At 43.2% G+C, this 27,521-nt stretch overlaps 1 protein-coding gene across 1 annotated transcript in view; it reads left to right on the plus strand.

Moving 5' to 3' along the window:
- The first annotated feature begins 8,564 nt into the window (after window positions 1-8,564).
- The window catches only part of KCNK3 (potassium two pore domain channel subfamily K member 3), a 61,267-nt gene continuing 42,310 nt past the window's right edge, over window positions 8,565-27,521 (plus strand). The window contains exon 1 of the mRNA XM_001370929.4: window positions 8,565-9,151. Coding sequence (XP_001370966.1) covers window positions 8,869-9,151 — 283 coding nt within the window. The 5' untranslated portion in view covers window positions 8,565-8,868. The remainder of the gene's footprint in view (window positions 9,152-27,521) is intronic.

Here is a 27,521-nt window from a genome sequence, read left to right on the forward strand (position 1 = left end):
TTTCTAAGTCAATATGTGGCCCAAAGGGATCCTTATGTGCCCTTCCACACTTTGCATTTGAATTTAACACCACCGACAGCATAACAATAACAAAAATGATATGAAGTTCTTGTTTCAGAGGACCCTTCTAATATGAAAGGCACAGGAATGCTGGTGGAGTTGTGAACTGATCCAACCATTCTGGAGGGCAATTTGAAACTCTGCCCAAAGGGCTTTAACACAAAGAGTACCCTTTGATCCAGTAATACCACTATTAGGTCTATATCCCAAAGAGATTTTTTTAAAGGTGGGGGGGAGGGGGCTTACTTGTACAAAAATATTTATAGCAGCTCTTTTTGTTGGAAATTGAAGGGATGTCCATCAGTTGGAGAATGGTTGAACAAATTGTGGTATATGATGGTGATGGAATGGTACTGTAAGGAATGATGAACAGGATGATTTCAGAAAGGTCTGGACAGACATTCATGGTCTGATGCAAAGTAAAATAAACAGAACCAGGAGAACATTATGCACAGTAACAGCAATATTGTGGAATGATCAACCGTGACAGACTTCGCTACTCTCAGAAATACAAAGATTCAGGACAATTTTGAAGGACTTATGACAAAGAATGCTGTCCACCTCCAGAGAAAGAACTGTTAGAGTCAGATGCAGGACAAAACATACTATCTTTTGCAGTAGTTTATTTGGGTTTTTATTTTGGGGCTTTAGTTTTATATAATTATTTTCTTACAAAAATAAACAATATGGAAATATGTTTTGCATGATAATACATATACAGCTCAGATCAAATTGCTTGCCAGTTCTGGGAAGGGGAAGGGATAGAAGGAGATAATTTGGATCATATTACTTCAGAAAACTTACATGGAAATTTATTACATGTAATTTATAAAATAAAATATCTTTGCTATTAAAAAAAAAGCCATGAAGGATGTAGGTACACTTTATGGACTTGCAAGTTCACAGAGAATCAAGAGGCACCTCACTTAGGTAGACCACCATCCATACCCCCAATCTAGAATCCTTGTTACTACTATAAATGTGGCTACAATTAGGAGGAAGGTGCTTGGCTGCTACCTGTGTTTTCTTTATTCAGTAGTTCTCTGATCATTGTTCCCCAGTGTCTGGTGGTCCTTTAGCAGACTGTGCCAGTTCTCAAACAACTAGACCATGGAAGGGTTATAGTGGAGTTTCAACTGTTCTTTCCAATCTCTGCAAATAAATTGTCTATGGTCTATTTAAGCTTTCTTTTGGGTTACCATCACATGGTCCAACCCTTTCCACAAATGGTTGCTTTGGGTGTCAGTAGGAACACCTTTTTGGTCTGTTTCAAATGGTCCTCTGTTAACCCCTCCAGAGTAGCTCATGGTAATGCCATAGTCATTTATCTCCTCCCTCTTATAGTACCTGGACCATATCCTGATCATCTCTCAAATGAGTCAAAAGTTAGGAAGGCGCTCCTACTCCTCCACTTGCTTTTGCTGCCCACCCATCTTCCTCTAGGGCAGCTGGGTAGAAGTATGCAAATGATCCTGGGATACATCCCACAAGATCTCTAAAAGGGAAGAAAAAGAAGTAGAGCCAGTTCCTCACAAGATGAGTGTCTGTGCTTAGGGAAAAGGAGATTTTATCATCTTTGTTAGCTACATCAGAGGGTTGTTTTAGGTTTAAATGAGATAATATATGGAAAGCACTTTGTGGATTTTAGACATTACATAAATGCCAGTTACTTTCATTATTATTAGTAATGATGATAATAATGATTATTATTAGTTATATTTTTAAAAGAATATGTTATGATGTCATGGCAGTTAATAATATCGATAATTAACATTATTATAATTAATAATAAAGCTCCACCAAATTCCTACCCTCCAATGTCATTTCAAGAAAGAAAGGTGGTCTTGGGTTCATGAAGCAGTTAGGTGGCACAACATATTGAACTGGTGGTGAGGAAGTTGTTCTACAACTTTTTTTTTTCCTTGACAAAGATACCGAAGTGGCTTGCCATTTCCTTCTCTAGCTCATTTTCCAGATGAGGAAACCGGGGCAAACTGGGTAAAACAGTTTACCCAGGGTCTCACAGGTAGTAATTGTCTGAGACCAGATTTAAACTCAGGAAAGTGATCTTCATGATTTAGGCTCAGCATTGTGCCATCTAGCTGCCCAATGTAATCAGGAAGACCTAGGTTCTTAAGACCTAACTGCCTCATTTACTAGCTTACTAAGCTTACCTACTTACCTTTCTCAGCCTCCACATCCTCATATATAAAATGGGGTCAATAATAGCACCTACAGAGTCATTGTGAGGAGTGTATGAAATAATATGTAAAGTGCTTTGTAAACTTGAAGCATAAATATTAACTATTGTTGCTATTATTAGCAAAGTTAAAGCATGGAAGATGCTACAAAGATGGAAAGTGTAGTCTCAGTAATGGGTTGTGTATCTGTGGTCTAAGGATCAACCTAGCTAAAATTGAACAGGCTCCTTGCCAGAAGTCAGCTACTAAGAGAAAAGTAACATGGACCACTGATTAAAGAATGAATTTCGTCTCCTAAGATGCAAAGAGCGTTTGATCTGCAGCATTCACTGATGATCATGGATCTTTTGAAGTAAGTTAACCTTTTTTTGATGAACACCATCATTTAATTGGTGTAAAGAATTCCTGGTGAGCAAATTCCCACTGAGAACTCACATGGATAATTCTTAAGAACCTAACAATCCTAGAGAATTGCCTGGAAGCTTTGCAATATTAAATGCCTTGTCTAGAGTCATCATATACAGTCAGGATGTGGCAGGGGAGGGTTTGAACTCAGGTCTTGAGGAATCCAAGGTTCATTTTTTATCTCCTGATCCAACCTGACTCACTATAGGTAGTTGATATAAGATTGATCTTTTTTGTCATATTAACTTTAATTATATCTCTTGCTCCTTTCTTCCTAAGATCCCTTCAAACTATCAGAAGCTTTCATTCTCTGTTTTGAGGGAATTAGAGTTAATCCTCAGACTTACAGATGGAAGGTGACGAAAGTGAATAATCAGGGTCAATGACTACCAGAAAATGACCTCTGTCTCTCTCAGAGGCAAAGAAAGTTTGTTTACTTTCTCGTCAAACTTCTGTCTCCATAGGGTGGGTAACATCACACACACACACACACACACACACACACACACACACACACACACACACACTTTTCACCACTAGCTCTGGAAATAATCATCAAATCAACACTACCATTTCAGGAAATAAGGAGGCAATCAATTGCTCTATGACTCCACTCATCATCCCTTTGACTTCCCTGACAAAACATCTTTTCCTGGCCACCACTCTCCCCTACATGTGTTGTCTTCCCCTGATAAAATGTATGCTCCTCAAAGACAAGATGTATCTTGCTTTATATATCCCTGTTGGTCTTTAACAAATATCTGGGGCAAGTTAAGTGTTTAATAAATTCTTTGCCACTCATTCTTTCATGCTTAGGAATGGGGTCTAAAGAGAATAAGTCTAAACAGTGGTAACATATGAAAGATCTGAAAAGTCCTGCCTCCTCCAAAATCTTTCTCTCACCTGCCTAAAAATCCCATTACAGTTAATAATCATGGATTGGTTTGAAACAGCAGAGGTCTGGAAATGGTCAGTGTTCCATCCACTGCATCATCTAGTTACCTAGCAAAAAATGACTATCTTCTCCCAGTGAAACTGATATACTTTGAGGCTCAAGGAAATGAAAGAAGTCTCTGTATTGGATGATGATGACCACAAGGATGATGATAACAATGACAACAACAATGGCAATAACTAATGGTTTGCAAAGTGCTTCACAAATATAATCTTGTTTTATCCTTGCAATAGCCCTATAAGATAGGTGCTTTCATTATCTCTATTTTATTGAATGAGGAACTTGAGGCTGAAAGAAGTTACATAATTTGCCTAGAGTCTGATAGCTAGCAAGTGACCGAGGTAGGCTCTGGAATCAGGTCTTTTTGACCCCAGACCAGTATTCTCTCCTTGTCCTATACTACCTAGGAGAAAAGGAAAGAATTGGCTCTGGACCATAATAGAATAGGAGGGAGAATCCTACACTGTCAAGGGCAGGCCTTAGATGATAATCACGGAAGGGAAGAGACAATGAGTCTATTCCATTATACAGGGCCTGGGTTAGAAGTCATGTTGTCTCACCCTTACACTCAGGTCCATGTTGGAAGTACTAAGAAGATGCAAACAATGGCAAAGACCTTAGATTTGTAGAATCTTGGAATTACAAAGGATCTCAATAATCATATAATACAATCTATAGAGGAAACCCTCTCAGTTCCTGTGCCAAAACCACATCGAAAAGAATAATTTTTCAACATTTACAGCTAAAAGAAACTTTAGAGATCATCTAGCCTTGTTCCCTCACTTCACAGTCAAATAAAATAAACCCTGATTTGTCCTAAGTCACACAGCTAATTGATAGCAGAGAATCCAACTCAACTGAATGGCAATGGAGTATTTTTTCCTCTAAAACTATATTGCCTTTGAAGACAAAAGACCCAAGAGGATGGGAATAAACAGAGGGAATGGAGGCAAAGCTAAAGAGGAACAGGCAGTATTGACTGAAAGAAATTTCCCACTGAGTCCAGATTCACACTATATTTCCAAGAGTCTATTCCATTATACAGGGCCTGGGTTAGAAGTCATGTTGTCTCACCCTTACACTCAGGTCCATGTTGGAAGTACTAAGAAGATGCAAACAATGGCAAAGACCTTAGATTTGTAGAATCTTGGAATTACAAAGGATCTCAATAATCATATAATACAATCTATAGAGGAAACCCTCTCAGTTCCTGTGCCAAAACCACATCGAAAAGAATAATTTTTCAACATTTACAGCTAAAAGAAACTTTAGAGATCATCTAGCCTTGTTCCCTCACTTCACAGTCAAATAAAATAAACCCTGATTTGTCCTAAGTCACACAGCTAATTGATAGCAGAGAATCCAACTCAACTGAATGGCAATGGAGTATTTTTTCCTCTAAAACTATATTGCCTTTGAAGACAAAAGACCCAAGAGGATGGGAATAAACAGAGGGAATGGAGGCAAAGCTAAAGAGGAACAGGCAGTATTGACTGAAAGAAATTTCCCACTGAGTCCAGATTCACACTATATTTCCAAGATTAACCTGGTGAATATTAAGCATATAGTAAAGTCACTCTCCTTGGCCATTCCAGGAAGTTGGTTGGTGACCCACTGGTCTCTAGTGGAAGTCTGGTTATATTTGAAGCTGTTGCCTCTGGCCAGTATCCAAGTACTTCATTCACATAACCATCATAAAGGTTAATAAAATATTTTCACTAACATAGTCCTTTTCCTCAGCCAAAGTGCTTTCTCATATAATGTCTCATTTTCACCTCCCAGCAACCCTTTGAATCATAAATGGCATGGAAACCATGAGTTCATGACCTTTTCACACTGTACCATTTCTTCTAAACCAACTTCTTACCCTTTGCAAGTTTCAGGTAAGCCTGGCCTCTAGAGAGTGCTGCAGTAAGGAAACCATAAGTCTATGAGGGTGTGCAAAAAAAAAATTCCGTGTGCAGTTTTGCACACTTCTTGGACTCCCCTACACCCCATGGAGGAAATCATGTCTTTCTATATCCTGGAAGGAAATGGGTAGAGACCTTAGCAACTGGAAGATGGTATTATCTCCATGTTGGGGGGAAGGGAGATCATTGAATTACTGGCAGAAGGTGAAAGCCAAATATGATTGCCCAAGTAAATAAATCAGTCTGAGATATTCCTACAGTTGTGTAAATGGCTCTGAGTGGTGGGGAATAGTCTTTTAGAAACATTGTATAGCAGAGCTATATGGTACCTTAAAGATAGTCTCATCTAGTTAGAGCAGTTTATTTTTATAGATGAAGAACCCAAGTTCCAGAGAGAAGTAACTTACCCTAGATCACCTCAATAGTAATGAGATTTAGGGGCAGGTAGGTGGCTCGGTGGATTGAGAGCCAAATCTACAGACAGGAGATCCTGGGTTCAAATGTGACCTCATGCTCTTCCTGATTGTGTGACCCTGGGCAAATCACTTAACCCCAAATGCCTAGCCCTTATTCTTTTGCCTTAGAACCAATGTGCAGTATTGATTCTAAGATGGAAGGTAAGGTGTTGGGGCTTTTTTTATGGGACTTGGAATAAAAATCTTTTGATTCCTAATCTTGCCACTATACCAACATGACTTCAATTCTCAACCCTCTACCCAGACCAGTTCTTTTCTATGCCCCCTGGTAATGAGATATGGACAAGGGAAATCAGACTCACCTCATCTTTATTGCATTGGGTCATGGTCAGGGAGCTAGAACTCCAATGCTCTTTTGAATTTGCCCCTGTGCTCTACAAAATTGGGGATCGTTTGGTATAGAAACAAGAATATTGAGCTCTCTGAGTACTGAACCTTGGTTCCAGTCCCAGTTCTGGCACTTGCTTAGCTGTGTGACTTGGGACAAGTCACATCATCTCTCTGGTCTTCATTTTACTCATCTATACAGAAGATGTTGGACTTGATGGCCTAATAAGTGAATAAAGTTGGATCTGAACCCAGATCCTTTTCCTTCCAAATCCAGCACTCTATCTACTACATGGACTAGATGAACTCTAAGGTCTCTATGCTTAATGGTCTATGATTCATAATTGATAGAGTATCATGATCATAGTAGCAGATCTTGGATTTGGCTCTTCAATATCTGACTCCAAAACCACTCCTCTTTCCTCTTTTATGGAATATTCAAGGATCCCTGTAGCCTCTGTCTGCCCTGCTCCATGGGCCAGGACAGAGAGTTTTCTGAAAAAGTATGCTTCTTTACTCAGCACTATTCCTCCTCTGTGCACTTACCCTGTTAGCTTCCCAGGACCTTGCCTCATCCTCCCCAAACTCCCAGAAGCAGGGCTAACACTAGAGAAATTGTGAATATGGTATGTTTTTACTCCATGTCCCTTTACTCCCTTTAATCAGCTATGGTTTCAGAGTTCTCCTAGGTAAGTTAATCTGATAAACTAATTCTAATAATAAATAATAAACTAAACACAATAAGGTATTAATGGTAGATTTTTTTTAATTTTTATTCCCAAAAGATAGTTTCAAATACAGATCCATGTTGTTAACTCAAAGGAAATGTAGTAAATTTCAGTCAGTGGCTATAGACATCAGAAACAGAATGCATTGTTGATCAAGGGATCCATTTCCCTATCCCAGCTCCAAGGCAATGGAGTCAGTAGGTAAACTCATCTCTTTGACAAAGATGACAGATCATAGAGTTTAGAGTGGAAAAGATTCTTGGATATCATCTAGTCGAAACTCCTCATTTTACAAATGATGAAACTGAGGCACATGGAGAGGAAGTAAATTTCCCAAGGCCACACAAGTAAATAGTAGAATCCTGAGTCAAACTTGAGCTTTCTGACTTCAAAGCATATGTCTCTTCCACCATAATGCATTGCCTCTAAAAGTACCTAGAAAGTATTGTCCCCATCAGGGATACCTCAAACCCAAGTCTTCCTGGCAAGTTCTCCATCTGCCATACCAAACTGTCTCCATCTGCAAAATATCCCCATTTTACAGATCCTTAGAGTTCAAAGAGTAGTTTACTAAAGGTCATATGGTAAATTAAAAACTGGCACATCTGGACCTTGAACTACCTGACTCCAAGTCCATTTGAGTCTTTTCATAACATCATAGTAATTTTCAGTCGTTCTCTTAACACACAGCCCCAGGAAAAGCAAGTAAAGGGGAGACTATAGTGTTATATGCCCTACCTTCAGACATTTGAAGAAACTGAGACACAAGGAAGGGAAGAAGAAAAGCAAGAAATTCTTCAGGAGCCTTTTCAGGATGAGCAGTCCTGGTCCATGAGTTTCTCTTGCCTGTTGCTAAGTCGGCTATTCAAAGTTAACTTGGAACCTATCCCAGGCTCAAGTCTAGCTCTGCCCAGAAGCCCCAGACCAGTCCCATCTTCCACAGAACCTTTTGAACCAGTTATCCTGGTAAATGGTATATATACTCTTCCCACCAAGACAGGTTCAAGAGTAGAAAAAGAAACATGATTTGCTGGGAATGTGTCTAAAGGCTTGTTCTTGTCTAGGGTTCCTTTTCAGACTAATGGTTCTCGGTTATTTACTGACTGAGAGAAGCATAATTTTATAGAAACAGGGTTCTCTTTGGGTGCTGGCTTCTGTGTGCACAGGGCCATATATGCTAGTGTGCATGTACTTTCATAATTCCATGTGTATATGAAAGGGAATATCTCTCTCTCTCTCTCTCTCTCTCTCTCTCTCTCTCTCTCTCTCTCTCTCTCTCTCTCTCTCTCTCTCTCTCTCTCTCTCTCTCTCTCTCTCTCCCTCCCTCCTTCCCTCCCTCCCTCCCTTCCCTCCTCTCTCTCCTCTCCCTCTCTCTGCCTTCCCCTCACTCCCCTTCTCTCCCACTCTCCCTTTATCCTTCTTTCTCTCTCCCCCTGCCTCCCCCACCCCCCTCGCCTACCTCTGTGCGTCTCCCCAGTCCTTATTTGGCTGGACGGGAGGGCTGGCGGGAGCCAGGGGGGCAGGGCCGAGAAGGGAGGGTGGGTGGTGCTGAAGGGACAGCTCCGACGCGGCCGCGGCAGCAGCCACAGACAGATCGCCGAGCCCAGCAGCGGAGGAGCCACTGGTCCCCTCAGCGCTGGAGAAGCCTAGCGCAGCCATGCCCCAGGCCGCCAACGGGGCAGCGGCAGCAGCAGCAGCGGAAGCGGCAGCAGTGGTGGTGGCGGCGGCGGCGGCGGCGGCAGCGGCGGCTGGAGCCGGGGGAGCCCGGCGAGGCCAGGGCTCTGGGTCCGCTGCTCGGGCGGGACGATGAAGCGGCAGAACGTGCGCACGCTGGCGCTGATCGTCTGCACCTTCACCTACCTGCTGGTGGGCGCCGCTGTGTTCGACGCGCTCGAGTCGGAGCCCGAAACCACGGACCGGCAGCGACTGGAGCGAAAGCAGCTGGAGCTCCGGGCGCGCTACAACCTCAGCCAGGGCGGCTACGAGGAGCTGGAACGCGTGGTCCTGCTGCTCAAGCCGCACAAGGCCGGCGTGCAGTGGCGCTTTGCGGGCTCCTTCTACTTCGCCATCACCGTCATCACCACCATCGGTAACCCAGCCGCGAGGGGACGGGGCAGAGTGGGACAGAGCCCTGGGGGAACGGTCGGCTAAGGACACCGAGGGAAAGGAGGAGGGACCCGAGAACTAGCCGCTGGGGAGTAGAGGGAGGAAAGGAGAGAGGGACCCTGGGAACGGGAAGGGTGAAAGAGGCTGAAGACCTTTGGGGTCGTGGGGTACTAAGGAACTGAGACCCAGAAAGAGAGAAAACGAACAAGGAGAGGTGGCGCCGAGGGCAAAAGGGGTCTGTAGGCACTGAGTGCCGAGGCGAGAGAAGGCAAAAAAGCAGGGCCACTAGGATAGTTCAGTTCTTTCTGGACATAGGAAACCTCCAGTCCCAGGCAGGGAAGCTGAGAGTCCCTCCCTCAACAAACGCCTCTGCATAGCCAAGACCCTTCCCCTTTGGCGCACGCATAGTTTACCAGTATGCTCCCAGGGAGCCCTGCCTGCTGGGAGAGCAAAAAGGCAAACCCGCACGACTCTCGGTAGTCTGGAGAGAGCCGGGCAAGACTGTCCTCTTGGTCCTGGGCTCTGAGCTCTGCTGGAGGACTTCGAGAGCCTCACTTTTCGACCTCCCTGAACTTGGCTCAGGTCCAGCAAGGGAGTTCATGAGGCCCGGAATTGGGGTTGCAGAAAGAGAAAAACTGTCCCTGTGTTTGAGAGACACTATCCCAGTGTAGGTACCACCGTTAGGGGGTGTGAGTGAAAGTGAGCGTGTCATGGTGTGACTGTGTGGTTGTTTCTCTATATGTCACTCTATGTGTGTGTGTGTGTGAGTGTGTGTGTGTGTGTTGGGAGCTTGGAGTGGACGTGGGTTTCATTTATTTAGTGCTACTGAAGGTGTGGGAATGTCAGGGCTGTAACTAAAAAAAGCAAAGTGACAGGTTTCCCCTTAAGGTTTTGTAATCTTAGACATGGCACCCAGCGCATCTGGAAGAATAAGGGACTGCGTGGGACTCTGTATGTGCTAAAGGGTGTGTGACTGTATATGTATCTGCGTATGCATGTGTGTGAAGGAGAAATGGGTGGATTTTTTTTTGTTTTGTTTTGTTTTGTTTTTATCTCTCCTGGGATTGACAGCCTGGAGCTGGAATTCCCAACCCAACCCTACTCGCCTTTTTCTGCTGTCCCACAAGAGAATCACCTTGTAGGATTAATTAGAATTAGAATTCTACCCTTCTCAGCTAGTGCAGACTGACAGACCCACACCCACAGTCATTTCTCCCTCTTGGAGGTTGGTTCCAGAAAAATGTTCTTCAACAGGGCCAGACCTGCAAGATAGTGCAAGGGACTGTGATGGGAGAGAAGGGAGTTTTCTCTGTGGCAGGGATACTCTGAGGAACACACTGCATGCCCAGCCTTTTGCCAGCCCTTCAGCTCCCTCCACAAATCATAGAGAAAGAGTTTATGCTTGAAAGCAAAATCCAGGGGGGTTCCAGGCTAGAAAAAATAACCCCTGCAACTCCTCTTCCTACTAAACTCTCCAGTCCATCACCCTCATTCTCGTCTTTTATTACAGGTCCTTTTCCCTGCCAGATGTTGATCTTCCACTAACTCCCATGTCCAATTTCCCATTAGTTTGGCCAGAGGAGGGAGGTTGAGATATTTTCCTTGGAATCAAAAGGAAGGGGCAGTGTAATATGATGGGTAATTAGCAGGGCTCAGTAACTGATCACTGGTCTGTTTTCTGTTTTCAGCTTAGCTTTGGCCTGCTTAGGGACCACAGGCAAGTTCTGGTGCCCCAACATTTTCCCTTGTATAATGGGGCTTGGTAGTCCTTATTTTAGGGGAAAGATTGTTTATTTTGCTTCATTCTGGAGGCTATGGGTATGTCATCTGGAGCCAGTATAGTCATATGGGAAGTAAATACCATTCCACAATTCTGGCTAAATACTAGGGTAGGTTAAAATAACTAGTAGAGGTGTTATTTGGTAAGGAGGCCACCTCCATCAGAACTGATAAGGCCAGGTGGTCTAGGCCCCCAGCTTTTTATTCTTTTCCTTCTTTCTGCCCCCACCTATATTTGGAGACCACCCGGCCATCTGGTCCTAGGGAGTTTAAAATGTCTTTGAATCACCTCTAGATCTAATCATTTGTCATATCTGATCCATTTTTCCTTTCAAATGTCTCTCCTCTCTTCCCAGCCCCTCATTTTTTATTACTACTACTCCCACCCTGGTCTAGCCTTTCATTCTCTCACATCTATACTGCTGCAGTAGCTTCCATCTCCCTGGCTCCAATATCCCTCCCTCTGCCTTCCAATCCATCCTGCATATGGCTGCCAGATTAATCTTCCTAAAGCACCGCTCCCCTGTTCAGAATCCTTCAGTGGCATCCCACTGTCTCTGGATGATAAAGTTATAACTCTTTATCCTGGCATTCAGGATCTTCTGCTATTTGACCCAGACCAATCCTGTGAAGCTGTTTTCTCCTACTCTGCTTCAGAAATTCTCCACTCTAGTCTACTTAATGCTCATCTAACTAGCCATACAAATTCTCAGCCTACTGCTTATAGCTCATGCTGATTCCTATGCATAAATGTTCTTCTCTCCTCTCTTCCCATCTAAGTCTTACTCTACTTTGGAGGCCTAAATCAAATCTCAAATCTTCTTCCCAGAAGCCTTGTCTCTAGTTCACTGGAAAGATCTCCTCATTCATACTTCCATAGCTCATATCAGATAAACCATATTGTTTCTGTCCAATTCAACAAATATTTATTAAGCAATTGCTATATACAAGATATCATGCTTGGGGGTCCAAAAGCAAAAGCAAAAAAAAAATGCCCTGGCCTCAAGTAACCTTCATTCCTTCTACTAGGGAGATAGTATATGGAAACAAATAAGTCGATACCAAATACATACAGGGAGTCTCATAAGTCTTGATGCAGTTTTAAATTTTAATAGTTTAAATCTGCCTCAAGACTTTTGAGATATACAATATAAAACAGTTTCAAGGGGAAGGGGAAGCAGCATATTGTTGTGGATAGAGCTAGCCTATGACTCAAGAAGATCTTGGTTCAAGTTCTGCCTTTGGCACCAGCTGGCTATGTGACCCTAGGCAAATCACTTAACCTCTCAGTGCCCTAATATTATTATACAGTGCAGAGAAGATCCTGATTTTTGATAAGGGAAGTGTTTCCTGGAAGTTCCTTAAACCAATGTAATCACAAGTTCTGTCCCAAATTTACTTTCAGAGAGAGTATACATGTTAAATGGGAGGACTCAGGAAAGGTTGCATGTAGGAGGTTGGAACTAGGGCTGTGCTTTGAAGGAGCTAGGGATTTGATGAAGGCAGGGATGAAGAGTGAGTACATTGCAGAATCTGGGAACCACTTGGCAAAGGCACCTAGGCAAGAGATAAAAGGTGATAAACAAGTAACATCTGAAAGGTCAGTTTAACTGAAATGGAGAATACATGAAGGGGGAATAATAGATAGCAAGATGGGAAAGATATGTTGCATATACATGGTATATTAGGGAAGGGCTTTAAATTCCAAGCTGAAGGTCTTGTATTTTATCTAGAGACTATTGAGGGTCCTTGAAGACTGGTGCAGGTGACATATTTAGCTAGTTGTGGAGAGGATTGGAAAGAAAAGGAAAAGGAGGTGGGAAAACCAATTAGAAGACTTTTAAAATAGTGCAGACGAGAGCTAATGAGAGCCTAAACCAGGGTAGAGAATCTCTGATTGGAGAGAATGGAATGGATATGGGACAGAACTGACAAGACCTGCTAACTTAAGTGAAAATGTCAAGGATGCCTGAAGTAGGGAATCTGGATGACTAAAAGGATAGCCAGAGCTCATACTGACATTTGACCCTTAGCTTATGCTACTCAGCATTGTTATTTATATGTTGTGTTCCACAAGCTATACTATAAGCTTCTTGAAAATAGATTCATGTTTCTTGGCACACTCAAATCCTGGCTGACTATGTGGTATAACAGGAAGAATGCAAGATTTCAAGTCAGAGAGCCTGCATTTGAATCATGTCCTACAGTTTATTTTCCCAAGTAGCTTTACTTCTTCAAACTGCTGTTTCTTCATTTCTATAAAATAAAGGGGTTAAAATTTGGTCCCAGGATGAGAATGTATCTCTTTCCTGTCATTGGAGAGGTGGGTGTCCATGGGTGTGGTATATTGCTCTGCTGTTAGCTAAGGTTAATGCATCAGTTCTGTTTTAAAATCTTTGTTATAAGAGAAAAATTCACTGGACTAGGGGGGAAGGGGATGTATTTGGAAAAATACAACCCCCCCCAGAAGATATCAATGAAACTTTTAAAAAGAAGATGAAATGAGGGGATTGGATTAGATCACCACAAAGGTCCCATCTAGCTCTAATTCTATGATCCTATAACTTTACATATAATATGTGCCCATTTTAATTCAGCAAGAATTTATTAATAGCCTACTAAACACAAAGGACTGTGTTAAGTAATAGCAACAGAAAGACAAAAGTAAAACAGAATCTGCCCTCTAGAAGCTCGACTGATATGGAGGGAATACTCAGATAAATAAATACAAAACAAATATTAAAAATGAAAAGTAGTTCAAGACAAAGAGGAAGTTAACATGATGATAATGAGGAGGAGGAGATATTCACACATACCCTGAGACTAGATCCCCTTATTACTTTCCCCAAAAAACTTTGTACTCCAGGAAGTAAAAAGACTAAAAGCAGCCAAAGGGAGACAGACAATATGTGGTTCTGGTGATTATTAATTTATGATGCTTTTGGTAAGAAGAAAAACAGCATTAGGGCAGTGTGCCAGCACTGTGGTTGCCCCACGCTCCCCTTCTCAGTCTTTAGTACTTAGCTTTAGCCCCTTAATTATTCCTCCCCTTTCCCTATTGGATCACCAAGGCCCACTGCACCTGCCATCTTGGGTCCGATTAGGAGCTTCCTTTGTTGCATTAAACTCTCTCAGAGCACCTGCAGCTCTCTCTGAGGGAGAGGGGAGGAGGAGGTGGAAAGTCCCCTTCCTCAAAGGTACTGCTATTGAACGTTTGGATCCAGGAGCTCCACTTTTGACTGAGAGAAAACTCAGGAGCAGCAGCTGCTTCTGCTTCAGGGCCCCTTTGACAGCCTGGGTGGGCCACCTTCTAAAACAGCAGGAGTCAGATCTATGTAAAATGATCCTTCCCTTTTCCCTTCTGAGTGTCCCTTGGATGGCCCCAGCAGCCTTCTACATATACTACCACACCCAGATAGAGCCTGGGCTCACACATTGTGAGATGAAACTGTTTATGGATAGCCTTGTGGCTGGTAGAGACCGTAAGACCTGCACTAGCTACTCTTCAAGTTGTTCTTAGGGTTTTAGTCTAAAAAGAAAATTCCAAGAAAGAAATTTTCCTTTAGCCTCATCTATGGGCTTTCTTTACCCTGGGGAACCTTAATTCTATTATTTCTGAATTATTAAACTCCCTGAGGATAGTAACTATGTATAGAATAATCAACAGTTAGAAAGTGAAAATCATTACATCAAAACTCTTGATTTTCTGTAAAATAAAAAATCCTGTGGCCCATCCTCCTAATTTTGTAGGAGGGAACCTAAACTCAGAGAGAGGAAATTGCTAGACTGAAGACAAAAACCATTGCACTTTTGACTCTATCCGTTGGCATACAGTAGGCACTTCATAAATTCTGGTAAATTGGTTGCCCAGACTTATAGATCTCAATCTGGCAGAGCTCAGGCTAAAACCAGGGTCTCAATGGCTTTCTACCATACCAAGCTTCCTAGCTTGGAAAATTAGGCTGGCACCAGACCATAAAGCATGTTAAAACACCTAAAGGAGTTGGTCCAGTGGACCAAATGTCTGATCTGGAGTAAGAAAGACCTGAGTTCAAATCCCTCTTTAGACAGCTTACTAGTTGGGTGACTTACTTACCTCATTTGTAAAATTGGAGTGACTGATAATAATAACACTTCTTCATAGAGTTGTTGTGAGAACTGAATGAGATCATATGTGTAAAGAATTTTGAAAACCTTAGAGTGCTATAGAAATATTAGTTATTACTATTATTTTATCTTAAATGTGATAGGGGGCCACTGACACTTCTTTGGGGGGGGCAGCATGGTTAGATGTGTGCTTTTGTAAAGATCAGAGGCCCCAATTTCTAGCATATATATGGAGCCAGTCTCACTTGGGGCTGGTGGGCTATGAGGGGGAACTTTTCCTTTTTGTTTGTGCTTTTGCTGAGGAAATGAGGTCATTTGGCTAATCTGTTACCCAGTCACAGTATTTTTAAGGTCAAAGAGGAAGCTTAGAGATCCTCCAGACCAAGTTCTTCATCCAACTGTCTACAAAGTTCTTGCCTTACAACCACCCTGCAATGATAGTCAGCAAGTAAGACAGTGTAGTCAAGCAGTCAGGCTCCTACTCAATGGATCAGGAGAGATCTGGGTCCAAGCTCTTAAGTCCTGAGTGGCCTTAGGCAAGCCAAAGGACTTTGATGGGGCTCAGCTTTCACATTTATACAGTAAAGGTACAGGACTAGATGGCCTCTAAGCATTCCTTCCAGCTCCAGATTTATGATACTGGGGTATAGTTTCTATCCCTACATTTTCTCCCCTACAAGACCATTGAACAATGTCAGACTGGGAGGGCACTGGAGGATAATGAATTGTGGATGAGATCATAGGATTTAGAGCTGGCAAGTAACTTAGGATCAAAATCATAATATAGACGACATTCTTTTAGATTTTACAAAGTGTTCCACGTATGCTATCCCATTTAAGCCTCTGTATCCTCAGTACTGTGAGGTGTCTCCTAAAGGGGGTTCTATGGTCACCCCCATTTCACAGGGGCTGCCTTTTGACTGGTGGACAGTAAGACCTGTGTTAGCCATTCATTATGTTGGAAACTGAAAGCTCCAGAAACTGGAAGATCAGAGAAGGTCTCCGTGAAGTGATTGAATGAATGGCAAACTGGGAATCTGAATCTAGGCTCCCTGACTGAAAGTCCTATGCTCAATAACACATTGTCTCTTGTTCAGACCTTCTTCTGAATGGGTCAATAGAGTATCATCACTTGTTACTTCAAAAAACAAGCCAGTCTAGTGTTATGAATGGTATAGGCTCAATCAGTCAGTCAACAAGCATTTATGAAGCACCAGGCATGGTGTTAGGTGCTGGAGAGACAAAGATAAAAGTGTCAGACCCTGCTCTCAAGGAGTTTGCATTCCTATATATATACATATACATATATATGGATATATAGTTCCCTCCATATATATGGAGTTTATTGAGTGGGAAAATGGCATGATCAGATGTGCTTTAAGAAATTCTCTCTGGCACCTATGGGTTGAAGAGAAGAGAGCCTTGGCAGGGAAGCCAATTAAAAGGCTAATAGATTGTGAGATGGAAGGAATCTTCGTGCCCATCTAGTACAATCTCATTTTTCAGATGGAGGAACTGGAGCCTACAGAGGTAAAAGCTTGACTGTGGTTACCAAAAGAATCAGTGGGAAAGTTGGAATTTAAATCCAAGTTCTCTGACTCCAAATCCAGAGCTCTACCTCCCCTTCATACCAAGTTGCTTCTCAAAAAGGAACTACATGGTCAGAGGAGATACAGTCCCCAAGCCCAAAAGGGAGACAGGCAAAACACCAGACAGAGACATTAAAATGCTCACAAGGGAAACATAAACAAGTGCAGATGAATATAGAGTAAATTGCCACTAAAAATGGTGCTCAGCTGGCAGCTCGAATGGAAGATCTGGGTGTTGATTTATTTTAAAGAAAAAAAAATTTTTTTTCTCCAAACTCCAAAGCTCTTTCCCTGGACCACCCCTAGGTCAATCTCTAGCAGGCACCAGAAGAGGAACTTCTGGGGTGCTGTGGTTGTCACATTAGGCAAGATGATGTACTCCCCCATCCCTAGGGTCAGTTGTGGCTCTTGCCTTCTGGGCTCCTCTCTTCAATGACATCTCTGGAACAATAACCCTGGAACAGAGCAGTCATAAAATTTTACAGCTAGAGCAAGCTCCAGCCCAAGCCCAAGGTCGTACAGTGTTAGAGGTAGAGCTGAGACGTGAACCCAGCTTTCCTGACCCTAAGCTCTGCTCTACCACACTACCCTTAGAGAAGAAAGACAGCTATTTTCCTGGACTAATTTCTATCCCTACCTCTAACTCCCAAACCCTTTCTGGCATTGCTTGATACCATTGTCTACCATTCTGTCTGTGATCTCCAAACCACATGAGCCCATCTCAGGTTTGGAGCTGATCTTACTGGTACCTGATACCACCATCTCACCCAGCTTGTTCCAGGTTTTCTAGCCAATGCCACCATCCCCCTCAGAGGGACCCACCTGACTGCATCTTTCACTGTTTCTAGATGTAGCATCTGTTTCTGATGCCCAGAAGATGCTGCCTGAACTCTGCCAGATCTCCCTTCCCTTCCCCCCACCTGGGGTTGCTCCTGTCTTACTAATCCTTCCCTTTTCCACTTTGGGGCACACTGCAGCTGACCCTTTGCTTTCTTTCAGTGTAGAGGAGGAGATCATAAAGGGGGAGTCTAGTCCCTCAGCCCCTCTTCCAAAGGCACTCTTAGTGAGAATTGTGGGAGCTTCTAAGAAACCAGAGCAAGAGAAATGGTCTGGCTCTGAGCTACTGGGAAACAGGGTAAGCCAGAGTAGGAGTTACCCTAATTATCACCAGTGATCCTGGGCCCAGAGACATCTGGTTCATGTTTCGTGGTCATCCCCACCACAGCTGCTCTTGTTCCCAGGGCTCCATTCTGCACCTACCCCTGACCAGCCACCATATGATCACAAGATTTAGAACTAGAGAAAACCTTAGAGATCATATAAATGCAGCCTCCTTTTTTACAGATGAAAAACAAGCTAACTGGAGGAGGAACCAGGTTAAACCAGAGAAATGAAGTGACTTTCTCCCAGTCACACAGGTAGCCAAGTCAAGATTCAAACTAATGCCTACTGGTTCCAAACCCAGTGTTATTTTTCACATTCTGCTGCCTCCACCCCACTCTGGCACCCCTCACACCCTCCTAGGGCTGAAGCAGACAGGGTGGCTGAGAGTCTATCTATGATGCCAGCTCTGGTTTCATGAGGCTGCAGCAGTTGTTCTGAAGCTGGGGAGGAACAGTGGGAGTTCTAAAATGCCAGGAGCGAGAGAGTGAGGAAACACCAGGTTCCCAGTTGATACTTAAGCCAGAGTGTCCTGGCAAGGGATTTGCTGCTCTAACCAGAATGAGACCGAAGAAGCTGGAACTGGAGTGGAAGGGTGGGGCTGGGAGAGGAGGGGAGCCAGCCATATTGCAGGGGCTTTGCCCAGTCACTCAAATAAATCTGGGAGGCTTTACCACACCACAGGAAGAGAGGGAGAACAGAAGAAGAAACAAGGAGAAGGAGGGTATCAACCGGGTATACATATTTGCTAGAGGGCACAGAAATGTAATCCTTATGTCAGCTACTCTCGTGACATAAAAAGTCCATGATGTGCTCCAGGAAATGTTCTCATTCTCTTGGCTTATAGCTCCCACCTAGGAAAGCTGGAACAATCTATGAAGGTACCCCCCAGAAAAATGAGACCAACTCCTCACTCATGAACTGAAATCAATCAATCATTTTAGTCCTACTATGTGCCAAGAACTGTACCAAGTTCTGGTCATACAATTTCAAAAATGAAACAGTCTTCCCTCCAGGGGTTTATATTCTATCAACCTTTACAATATGAAAGTCAAAATTTTGCTAGAAGGAAGGAAATAAAATGAAACTAAAATGAGGATCACAGATTTAGAGATGGAAGGGGCCTCATTCCAGACTAAGATAGAAGAAAAATCTTCTGAGCCACAGACCCCAGGATGTAGACTCCCCAATCTGCTTAGTATCAGGTGAGTCTACTACTACCTGCTGTTTAGAGGAGAAGGAAGGTGCCCTTTCTTCTCTTCTCTTCTCTTCTCCTCATTTCTCTTCCCCTTTCTTCCTTTTCCTTTCTTTTCTCTCTCTTCTTTTCTCTTTTCCCCCTTTTTCTCTATATCTTTGTCTCTACTTCTGCCTCTCATTTCGTCTGTCTCTCTGTCTATTTTCCCCCCTCTCCCTCCCTTCATCTCCCCCCTCAATATCTCTCCTTGTCTCTGTCTCTGTGTGTCTGTCTATCTGTCTGTCTCTTTCTCCACATTGCCCCACTTCTGGCCATTACCTGTAACTATAACATAGCCAACCAGGTCTCCAGTTTCTCAGGCACAATTGATCACCAAGCATTTATTAAATTTATTGTGTGCCAAACAATAAGATCAAACACATTATATTTTTCCCCAGTTACCCAGACTAGAAAGATGGAAGAGAAAATATCCCAGCACTGACTATGGAGTCAACCAATAGTATAGATATCTCATAGAAGCTTAGAGATTATCAGATATACGTGAGGATACTAAGGACCAGGGATCTGAAATAACTTGCCCAAGATCAAGGTCACAGAGTGAGTCATGGGAGAGCCAGAGCTAGAATCGAAGATTTCTGACTCTCAGTACACTTGCCCCTACGTCAATGGGGTTTTATTGATGTCACTTCCCTGTGGAATATGCATAAGGTAGGGTGGGTTGAAATACTACCTACCTCTCTTCTAGAATTATAGGTTTGGGATTTAAGTAGCTTCTGGCTTAAGGAGAGAAGCTTCATGAACTAGTCCCTGAGTTAATTTACATTATCATAAATTTAGAGTTAAAAGAAACTTTAGCAGTCATCAAGTCCAAACTCTTAATTTAAAAGATAACAAAACAGAGAGACCCAAGAAATTAAATGACTTGTCCAAGGTCTCATAGGTAAGTAAATAGTATAACTCAAATTTTAACCTACATCCTCTAACTTCAGATCCATCTTTTTTTTTTTTTACATTTTATCTCACTGTCTCTTGGCCTTGGAAATGGTCCCTGGGTGGGGAAGGAGCAGAGGAGGTAGGTTGAGGAAGAGGAAAAGGAGAGGCAGTGAGATAGTCCAGATGTCCCTGGTAACAAACCTTGCAAGAAAGGCTGGTCAAAGTCTTCTCCAACTTGTTCTTTCATTTATTCATAGTATTATTACGATTATTATTTGAAAGAGCCTGGAGACCAGTTTACAACACTGGTATTTGTTAAGAATCCAAAGGATATCCTATCATATTTACATACCCCTTTAAGGTTTATTTAGTGTTGACAAGTACCCTGTGAGATATATGTAGAAGAAATATTATTATCCCCATTTCACAGAAAAGTAAAGAACTGAGACTAGAACCCAGACCCCTGGCTGGATCTGGATCTACCTGTGTGACTTTGGTGAGTCCCTTAATTGTTCTATATCTCACGTACTTCTGTAAAAGTACCTAATCTATAAGATGAGAAGGTTGGCCTATGTGGCCTCTGAGGCCTCATCCAGCTGTAAATCTTTGGCCCTGTGACAATATTAAGAATCCAATACTCTCTCTACTGCACCACAATAAAGAAAACCTGCCCTTCTTTTCTCTTTAAAACAATGTTTCTCAACTGTGGTTGGGGGAACCCTAGGACTCCTCAAGACCTTTTCAAGAGGTCTGAGAGGCCAAAACTATTTTCATAATACTGAAGCATTTTAATTTCTAATATGGTAAATACCAATAGTTAAGCCCTTTGGCTATTCCTCATACCTCTATAATATAGCCACTGAGTCCTCCAGGTTCTCAGGAACAATCAATCAGTAAGCAATTATTTTATTTTATTTTCAACCAACAGAATCAATACTGTGTTTTGGCTCCAAGGCAGAAGAGTAAAAAGGACTAGGCAATGGGGGCTAAGTGACTTGCCCAGGGTCACACAGCTAGGAAGTACAATCAGTCAGTAAGCATCTATAAACAAAAGCTCTTTGGGGTCCTGAGACAAAAAAGTTTAAGAACCACTAGACATAGGATTCAACCTAGCCCTGGGCGAGAGCCCCAGCCTGTCTGGAGTCCTCTTATCCTAGGAGGCTCCAGGACACCAGGCTGCTTTTATATTTGGTTCCAGGGTCCAGTTTGTTCCTTATATCCAAAGGTGACCTGGGGCTGGTCTAAACTGCTCCAAGAACACTGTTGCCTGGAATCAAAGGATACCTTCCATCTAGAATAGAGCCACACACAGTCCAGCCTCAGATGAATAAAAGAAACAAAGCCTTGAGAGGCAGCATAGAGTATTATAAGTGATTAAAGTTCTAGAGTTGGAGTAAAGAAGCCCTGATTTCGAATCTTGCTGCCTCTGACACTTAACAGTTGGGTGACACATTACCCACCTCTTTGAGTCGGTTTCTTCATTAAACTAACAGAGGTGAGGGGGCAGCTGGGTGGCTCAGTGGATTGAGAGCCAGACCTAGAGACGGGAGGTCCTAGGTTCAAATTTGGCCTCAGACAGGTCCCAGCTGTGTGACCCTGGGCAAGTCACTTGACCCCCACTGCCTAGCCCTTACCACTCTTCTGCCTTAGAGCCAATACACAGTATTGACTCCAAGAAGGAAGGTAAGGGTTTAAAAACAAACAAACAAACAAACAAACAAATAAATGAATAAATAAATAAATAAATAAACGAATAAATAAATAAATGAATAAATAAATAAATAAATAAATAAATAAATAAATAAATAAATAAATAAATAAAAAACTGACAGAGGTGGGCTAAATGCAGTGGCCTCTACAGTCCCTTCCAGCTCCAGATCTATACTGTCAATAGTAATAACAACTAGCATTTATATATCAATTTGAGGCTTGCAAAGTGCTTTGTCATATTATCTCCTTTAATCCTTATAATAATCTTATGGGGTAGATATGATTGTATGGCGTCCCAAAAGTCTTAGTACAGTTTTAAGCTATTGTTTAAAAATGCACCCTTTTTTGAAGCACCTTCTATTTATTCCCATTTTACAGAAGAGGAAACTGAAATAGGCAGAGGTTTAATAATATGCCTAAAGTTACAGAGCTAAGGAAATATCAGAAGCAGGGTTTGAACTGAGGTTCCCTAGATTGCAAGTCTAGAACTCTATTCACTGGGCTACCAAGCAGCCATACTCTTCATCTGATGCTTCTGCTGGCCTTCCTTCACATGTGCAGCAGAGTTGGGCCAAGCCTGAGTAAAGATCCGTCTCTTCCCCAACCCACCCCCTTGCCAACCTTCCCTCTCCCCATCCTGCCCCACCTCTGCCTCTTGGCATTTCCTCTTTTGGATGGAGGGTCACCGTGCAGCACCAAAACAAGAATATAAAGAGAAAAAGTATCTAAATAGTAGGTGTGTCTGTGCCATGCTTTCTTCAGGTACAATACCCCAGACCTTATGCTGGGAATCCAAGTGGTATTTACATGTGGTTTTCACTGTGGACATGCCTCTAGCCCTGCCCTCAGGCCTATGGGTGCCCCTCTCCCTATTTTGAGTATCTCTGCTCTAAACCCTTTGGCTCAGCTGGGGACACAGCATCCCTGCCCAGGGACGTACTTAATCACAACCTTCCTTCAGAAAGAAGTGGATCAATAAAGTTTAAGAGAGGCAGGTAGGTGACTCAATGGATAGAAAACCAAACCTTGATATGGGAGGACTTGGTTTCAAATCTCACTTCAGATACTTCCTAGATGTGTGACCCTGGGCAAGTCACTTAACCCACATTGCCTAGCCCTTACCACTCTTCTGCCTTGAAATAGATACTTGTATTGAATCCAAGACAGAAGGGAAGGGTTTTTTTAAATGGGTATAAGAAAAATCATTCTGGCTGTTTACCTGCTAGGTGAAGTTTGGGAAGGGAGTGGGCTGGGGAGGAGATAGGTCTTTGCTCAGGCTTGGTCCAACTCTATTCCAGGGCTCCCTTCAGACTTTGGCTTCTAGGCTCCAGGTGCCCCCAGGAGAAGGGAGAGGCTCAAAGAGAGCTGTCCAACTACAGAAAATGGAGGAGAAATTCTTCCTTCTAGGGACAAGGCTGTAGGTCTTCTCAACAGAATGATTACAGCCTCTAAGCTTCCCATCTTCTGGAGATCTGGACAGGTTTCAGCTTGAAGGAAAGTCTTCATCCTTTCTCCCCTGGGAGCAGGAAGAATGGGTGGGCAACTTCCAGACATAAGTACAAATGCCAGACTAAAACCATCAGATATTTATTAAAGAAAGTAAAGGGAACATCAACTCCATACGAAAAAGTCTGAGTACACCAGAGTCAACTCAGTTAATCAGGGAGCTGCTACTGGTCACTTACTGCTCCTCCATACCCCAAATTAGGGTGAGAAATGATAGAATCACACCTAGAACTGGATAGGATCTCGGGGGCCAGCTGGTCTAGCCCCACCTCATTTCAGAGGTAATGAAACTGGTCTGTGGAAGTTGAGTGATTTATTCATGGCCACACAGGTAAGATTTGAAGCTACATTCTTCAAGTCCAGAGGCAGTGTTCTTTCTACCACAGCAAAAGGTCTCCCTAGTCGCCCACCATAGTGATTCAGGTACTTCTGAATGCATTGGTTTCAGATACCAAAGCCAGCAGCCTTGAATTCAATAAATATTTATTAAACATCTGTAATGGGCCATGTGCTGTGTGCTAGGTGTTGAAGCATAAGCCCTAGAGGAGCTTACATTCTACTTGGGCACAGGAGGGAGCGCTCACAGATAAATATAAAATCCATACAAAATATATATAAAATATGACTGGAAGGGAAGGACCCTAACCAACAACTAGGAGGATCCCTGGAGGCTTCATGTAAGGAGCAGCTCTTGAGCTGGTACTTGAAAAAAATTAGAGATTCTAAAGAGGGAGGGGAAGGAAGAGGTTGTCTTCCATGCTAGGCATGGGAGACGACCTGCACAAAGTCTCAGAGACAGGAAATGGAAGGTTGTTTAGAGAGATAGGCTGGAGCCAGACTGTGAAGGGCAATAAATGGAGGGCAGAGGAGTCTACATTGGATCCAAGAGGCAATAGGGAGCCACTGGAGTTCATTGAGCATGGGTGGGGGTGGGAGGGTGACATGGTCAGATCCCTGCATTAGCTCTTGCCTACAGAGTGATCTGAATAGGATAAAGCTTCTCCCCCTGCCCCCCCCCCATTCCCCATCCCTGTCCTCCCTCCCACCCACCACCACCCCTAGCCCAAGCAGGAATCCCTCAGTATTCACTTCCTCACAACAGTCTCATGGGGTTGCTGCTGAGGAAAGGACTTTGTCACCTACAAAGAGCTCTGTAAACATGACCTCTGAAGCTCCCTGGGGGAAGAGACTGCCAAGCCATGGCTGCCCTTCCCCAGCTTCCAAAGGATTCTCTAGTGGCCTTGCTACAACACCTCTGTGCATCCTGGACATGGGCAGACCGTGTTTGGATGCCCATGGGAAACTTGCATGTTCTCGAGGGACTGATACTTGGGTTCTCGTTATCCTGAAGCTTGCCAGCTTCCTGGAAGAACTCTAAGTGAGGGACACATCCCACCCAGCCCTCCAGCCATCTCTCATCTCAGCCCTTGAGAGAGAGGAAGCTGGGAGCTGGTGACTAAACCCCAGACTGTGCTTCCTTTCCCATCTCACCCTCTTCATTGCAGAAGCTTACCGGAAGGGGAGCTAGGCTGGAGTTAGTATGGCACAGTGGTCAGAGGAACTGGGTTCAAATCCTGTCAAATCAATCTTACCAGCTCTGTGACTGACCCTGGGCAAATTATTTAATCAACCTGTGTGTCTCAGTTTCCTCTTCGGTAAGTAGTGTGGGTGGAGAGGGTGTATGGCACAGCCTCTAATGTCTCTTTCAGCTCTAGAGCTATTATCTTATGTACCTGCAGTTAGGAGACCTAGGCTGGAATCCCAAATCTATTACTGACTTTTGCCCCTGCCCTTAATGCCCCTTTTGCTATTGTGCTATTATGCACACATATTTCCTGACACCTCCCTTTTCCATCTTTAGCTTGGGAAAGAGAGGAAGGATGGCAGGAGAGAGGCCGGATAAAGTTCTGTTTGGCCCCGAATGTGAGACATGAGACTTGTTCACTCAGAACATAACAAATGGAAAGAAACTTGGCAAGGCACTGTTCAGTGTGACCCACTCACCCCATGGCTCTGATTCATAGATTTTCCATTATAAAGGGCAAACAGGAAGGGTCCTGAGCAGATCTTCCAAGGACTCTGTAATAAAGCAAGGGCTAGGCCCTGATCAACAATTCTCCTACATCCCACCCCCACTTCTACCCCAGGAAGGGTCAGGGAGAACCTAGGTCTGGGTGGAGCATGTCTAGTCTATGCTCCAGACACCTCTAAGCAGAATTTTAGCCGTAGATGTTCCCCTTGGCTCTCAGACTTGGTCTCTGAAGTCTGCTTAAGTATCTGCTCCTCACTAGGGTCTGAGCACCCCAAGAAAGCCCAGGAAAGACTGCCATGCATCCCTCTTGCCCTCTTTGGCACCTACCCCTTCTTTGTGTCCTCTCATTTTCCACCTCTCATACAGATTAAGGTCCATGTCCATATTTCCTTTTTTTTTTTTTTTAATCTAGAAAGTGAGCATATTTTACTGGGTGCTCTGTGGGCACTTCCCTCCCCTGTCGGCTTTACCAAGGTCAAGTCCTATGGTTGGGCTGGGCTACACAAGGCTAAGCTCAGTTGGATGCCTTCTGCTCTTACTGACTCTCCCTCCAGTCAATTATTATTTTTTAAACCTTGCCTTCTGTCTTGGAATTAATGCTGTGTATTTATACCAAGGCAGAAGAGTGGTAAGGGTTCATCAATGGGGGTAAAGTAACTTTTTCAGGGTCACCCAGCTAGGCATCATCTGAGGCCAGATTTCAAATGAGGACCTCCCATCTCTAGGAGGCTCTCAATCCACTGAGTCATCTAGTTGCCCCTGCAACAAACATTTATTAAAGGATTACAATGTTCCAGTTACTGTGCTAAGTGCTGAGGATACAAAGAAAGCCAAAAATAACTCCTGCCCTCAGCTAGATCACATTCTAAAGAAGGAGACTGACATAGAAATAAGTATATACAATATAATATACAGAATAGATGGAAAGTCATTTCAAAGGGAGAGAGCCAGGTGGTACAGTGGGTTGAGTTCCAAGCCTGGAGTCAAGAAAACCCATCTTCTTGAGTATAAATCTGGTCTCATATGCTTACTAACTGTATGACCCTGGGTGAGTCACTTTACCCTATTTGCCTCAGTTTCCTCATCTGTTAAATAAACTGGAGAAGGAAATGACAAACCAATCCATTATCTTTCCCAAGAAAATCCCAAATGGGGACATGAAAAATTGGACAGGACTCAAATGACTGAACAACAACAATCTCCAAGGGAAAGACACTAGTGGTTAGGGGATAGGACAGAAAGGAAAGGCCTCCAGAAGAAGGTAGTTCTTGAGCTAAGTCTTGAAGAAAGCCAAGGAAATTCAGAGGTGAAAGTGAGGAAAGAAAGCATTCCATGGATGCAGGACAGCCAGTCAAAGGTACAAAGAGATGGGAGCTGGAGTACTGTGTTCTAAGAACTACAGATTAACCATTTCTCATTATAGATCATAGAACACATGGAAGAGAGTAAAAAAGAAAAAGAAAAAAAAAAGAAATAAAAGAAAGCTATAAAGGTAGGAAGGAGCCAAGCAATAGAGCTTTAAATATGAAGCAGTGTATTTTCTATTCAATTCTGGAGCCATTGAAATTTATTGGAGGAGGAAGAAGAAATAACATGGTCAGACCATTTAAGAGAGTCACTGAAGAGGGCTTGGGGAGAAGATAGAAACAGGGAAACCAATTAGAAGTCTATTGCAATCGTTTTAGGTGAGAGGTGCTGAGGTCCTGAACTTAGATGGTGGCTGGGAGAGTGCAGAGAAAAGGACTTACTTATCCTAGAGATTTTATGAAGATGGAAACAAGAAGATCTGGCCTTCAGATTTTGGCAAGCCTGGCCCAAATGATGCTCTCCCCTGCTCTCCCCTTAAAGAAGTTTTCCTCATTCCCATTATCCTCCCACGGCCCCCAACCCCAGTCACAGGTCAGAACCAAAGTTTCTCAGTTCTTAACCCTGCACCCTTCTTCCAGGCCTTCCCAACCAACCTACAGTGGGCAATGTGCTGGAATTAGTTCGCATCAGAGGACAGAATTTAAATTCTGACTTGCCTTCTTACTGCCTGGGTGACCTTGGGTAAATCTTAAACACTTGGTGTCCTCATCCTTAAAAGGAAAGGGATGGACTAGGTCATGGATCACATGAACATAATTTTGATGCTTGAAGGGAACTTAGAAGCTATCCAGTGTTGACCTCTTCACTTTACAAATGAGGAAACTGAGGCCAGAAGAGGTTATCAAATGAGATAATCTAGAAGGTACTTTGCAAGCCTTAAAGGCTATATACATCCTAGCTATCTGTCTAGTCTAGTAGCAGAGCTTTAGCATTAATTCTTCACAGCTCCAAATTTATCATCCCATAACTTCTC

Source organism: Monodelphis domestica, chromosome 1 (genome assembly GCF_027887165.1).
Source record: "Monodelphis domestica isolate mMonDom1 chromosome 1, mMonDom1.pri, whole genome shotgun sequence".
NCBI classification, from domain to species: Eukaryota; Metazoa; Chordata; class Mammalia; order Didelphimorphia; family Didelphidae; genus Monodelphis; species Monodelphis domestica.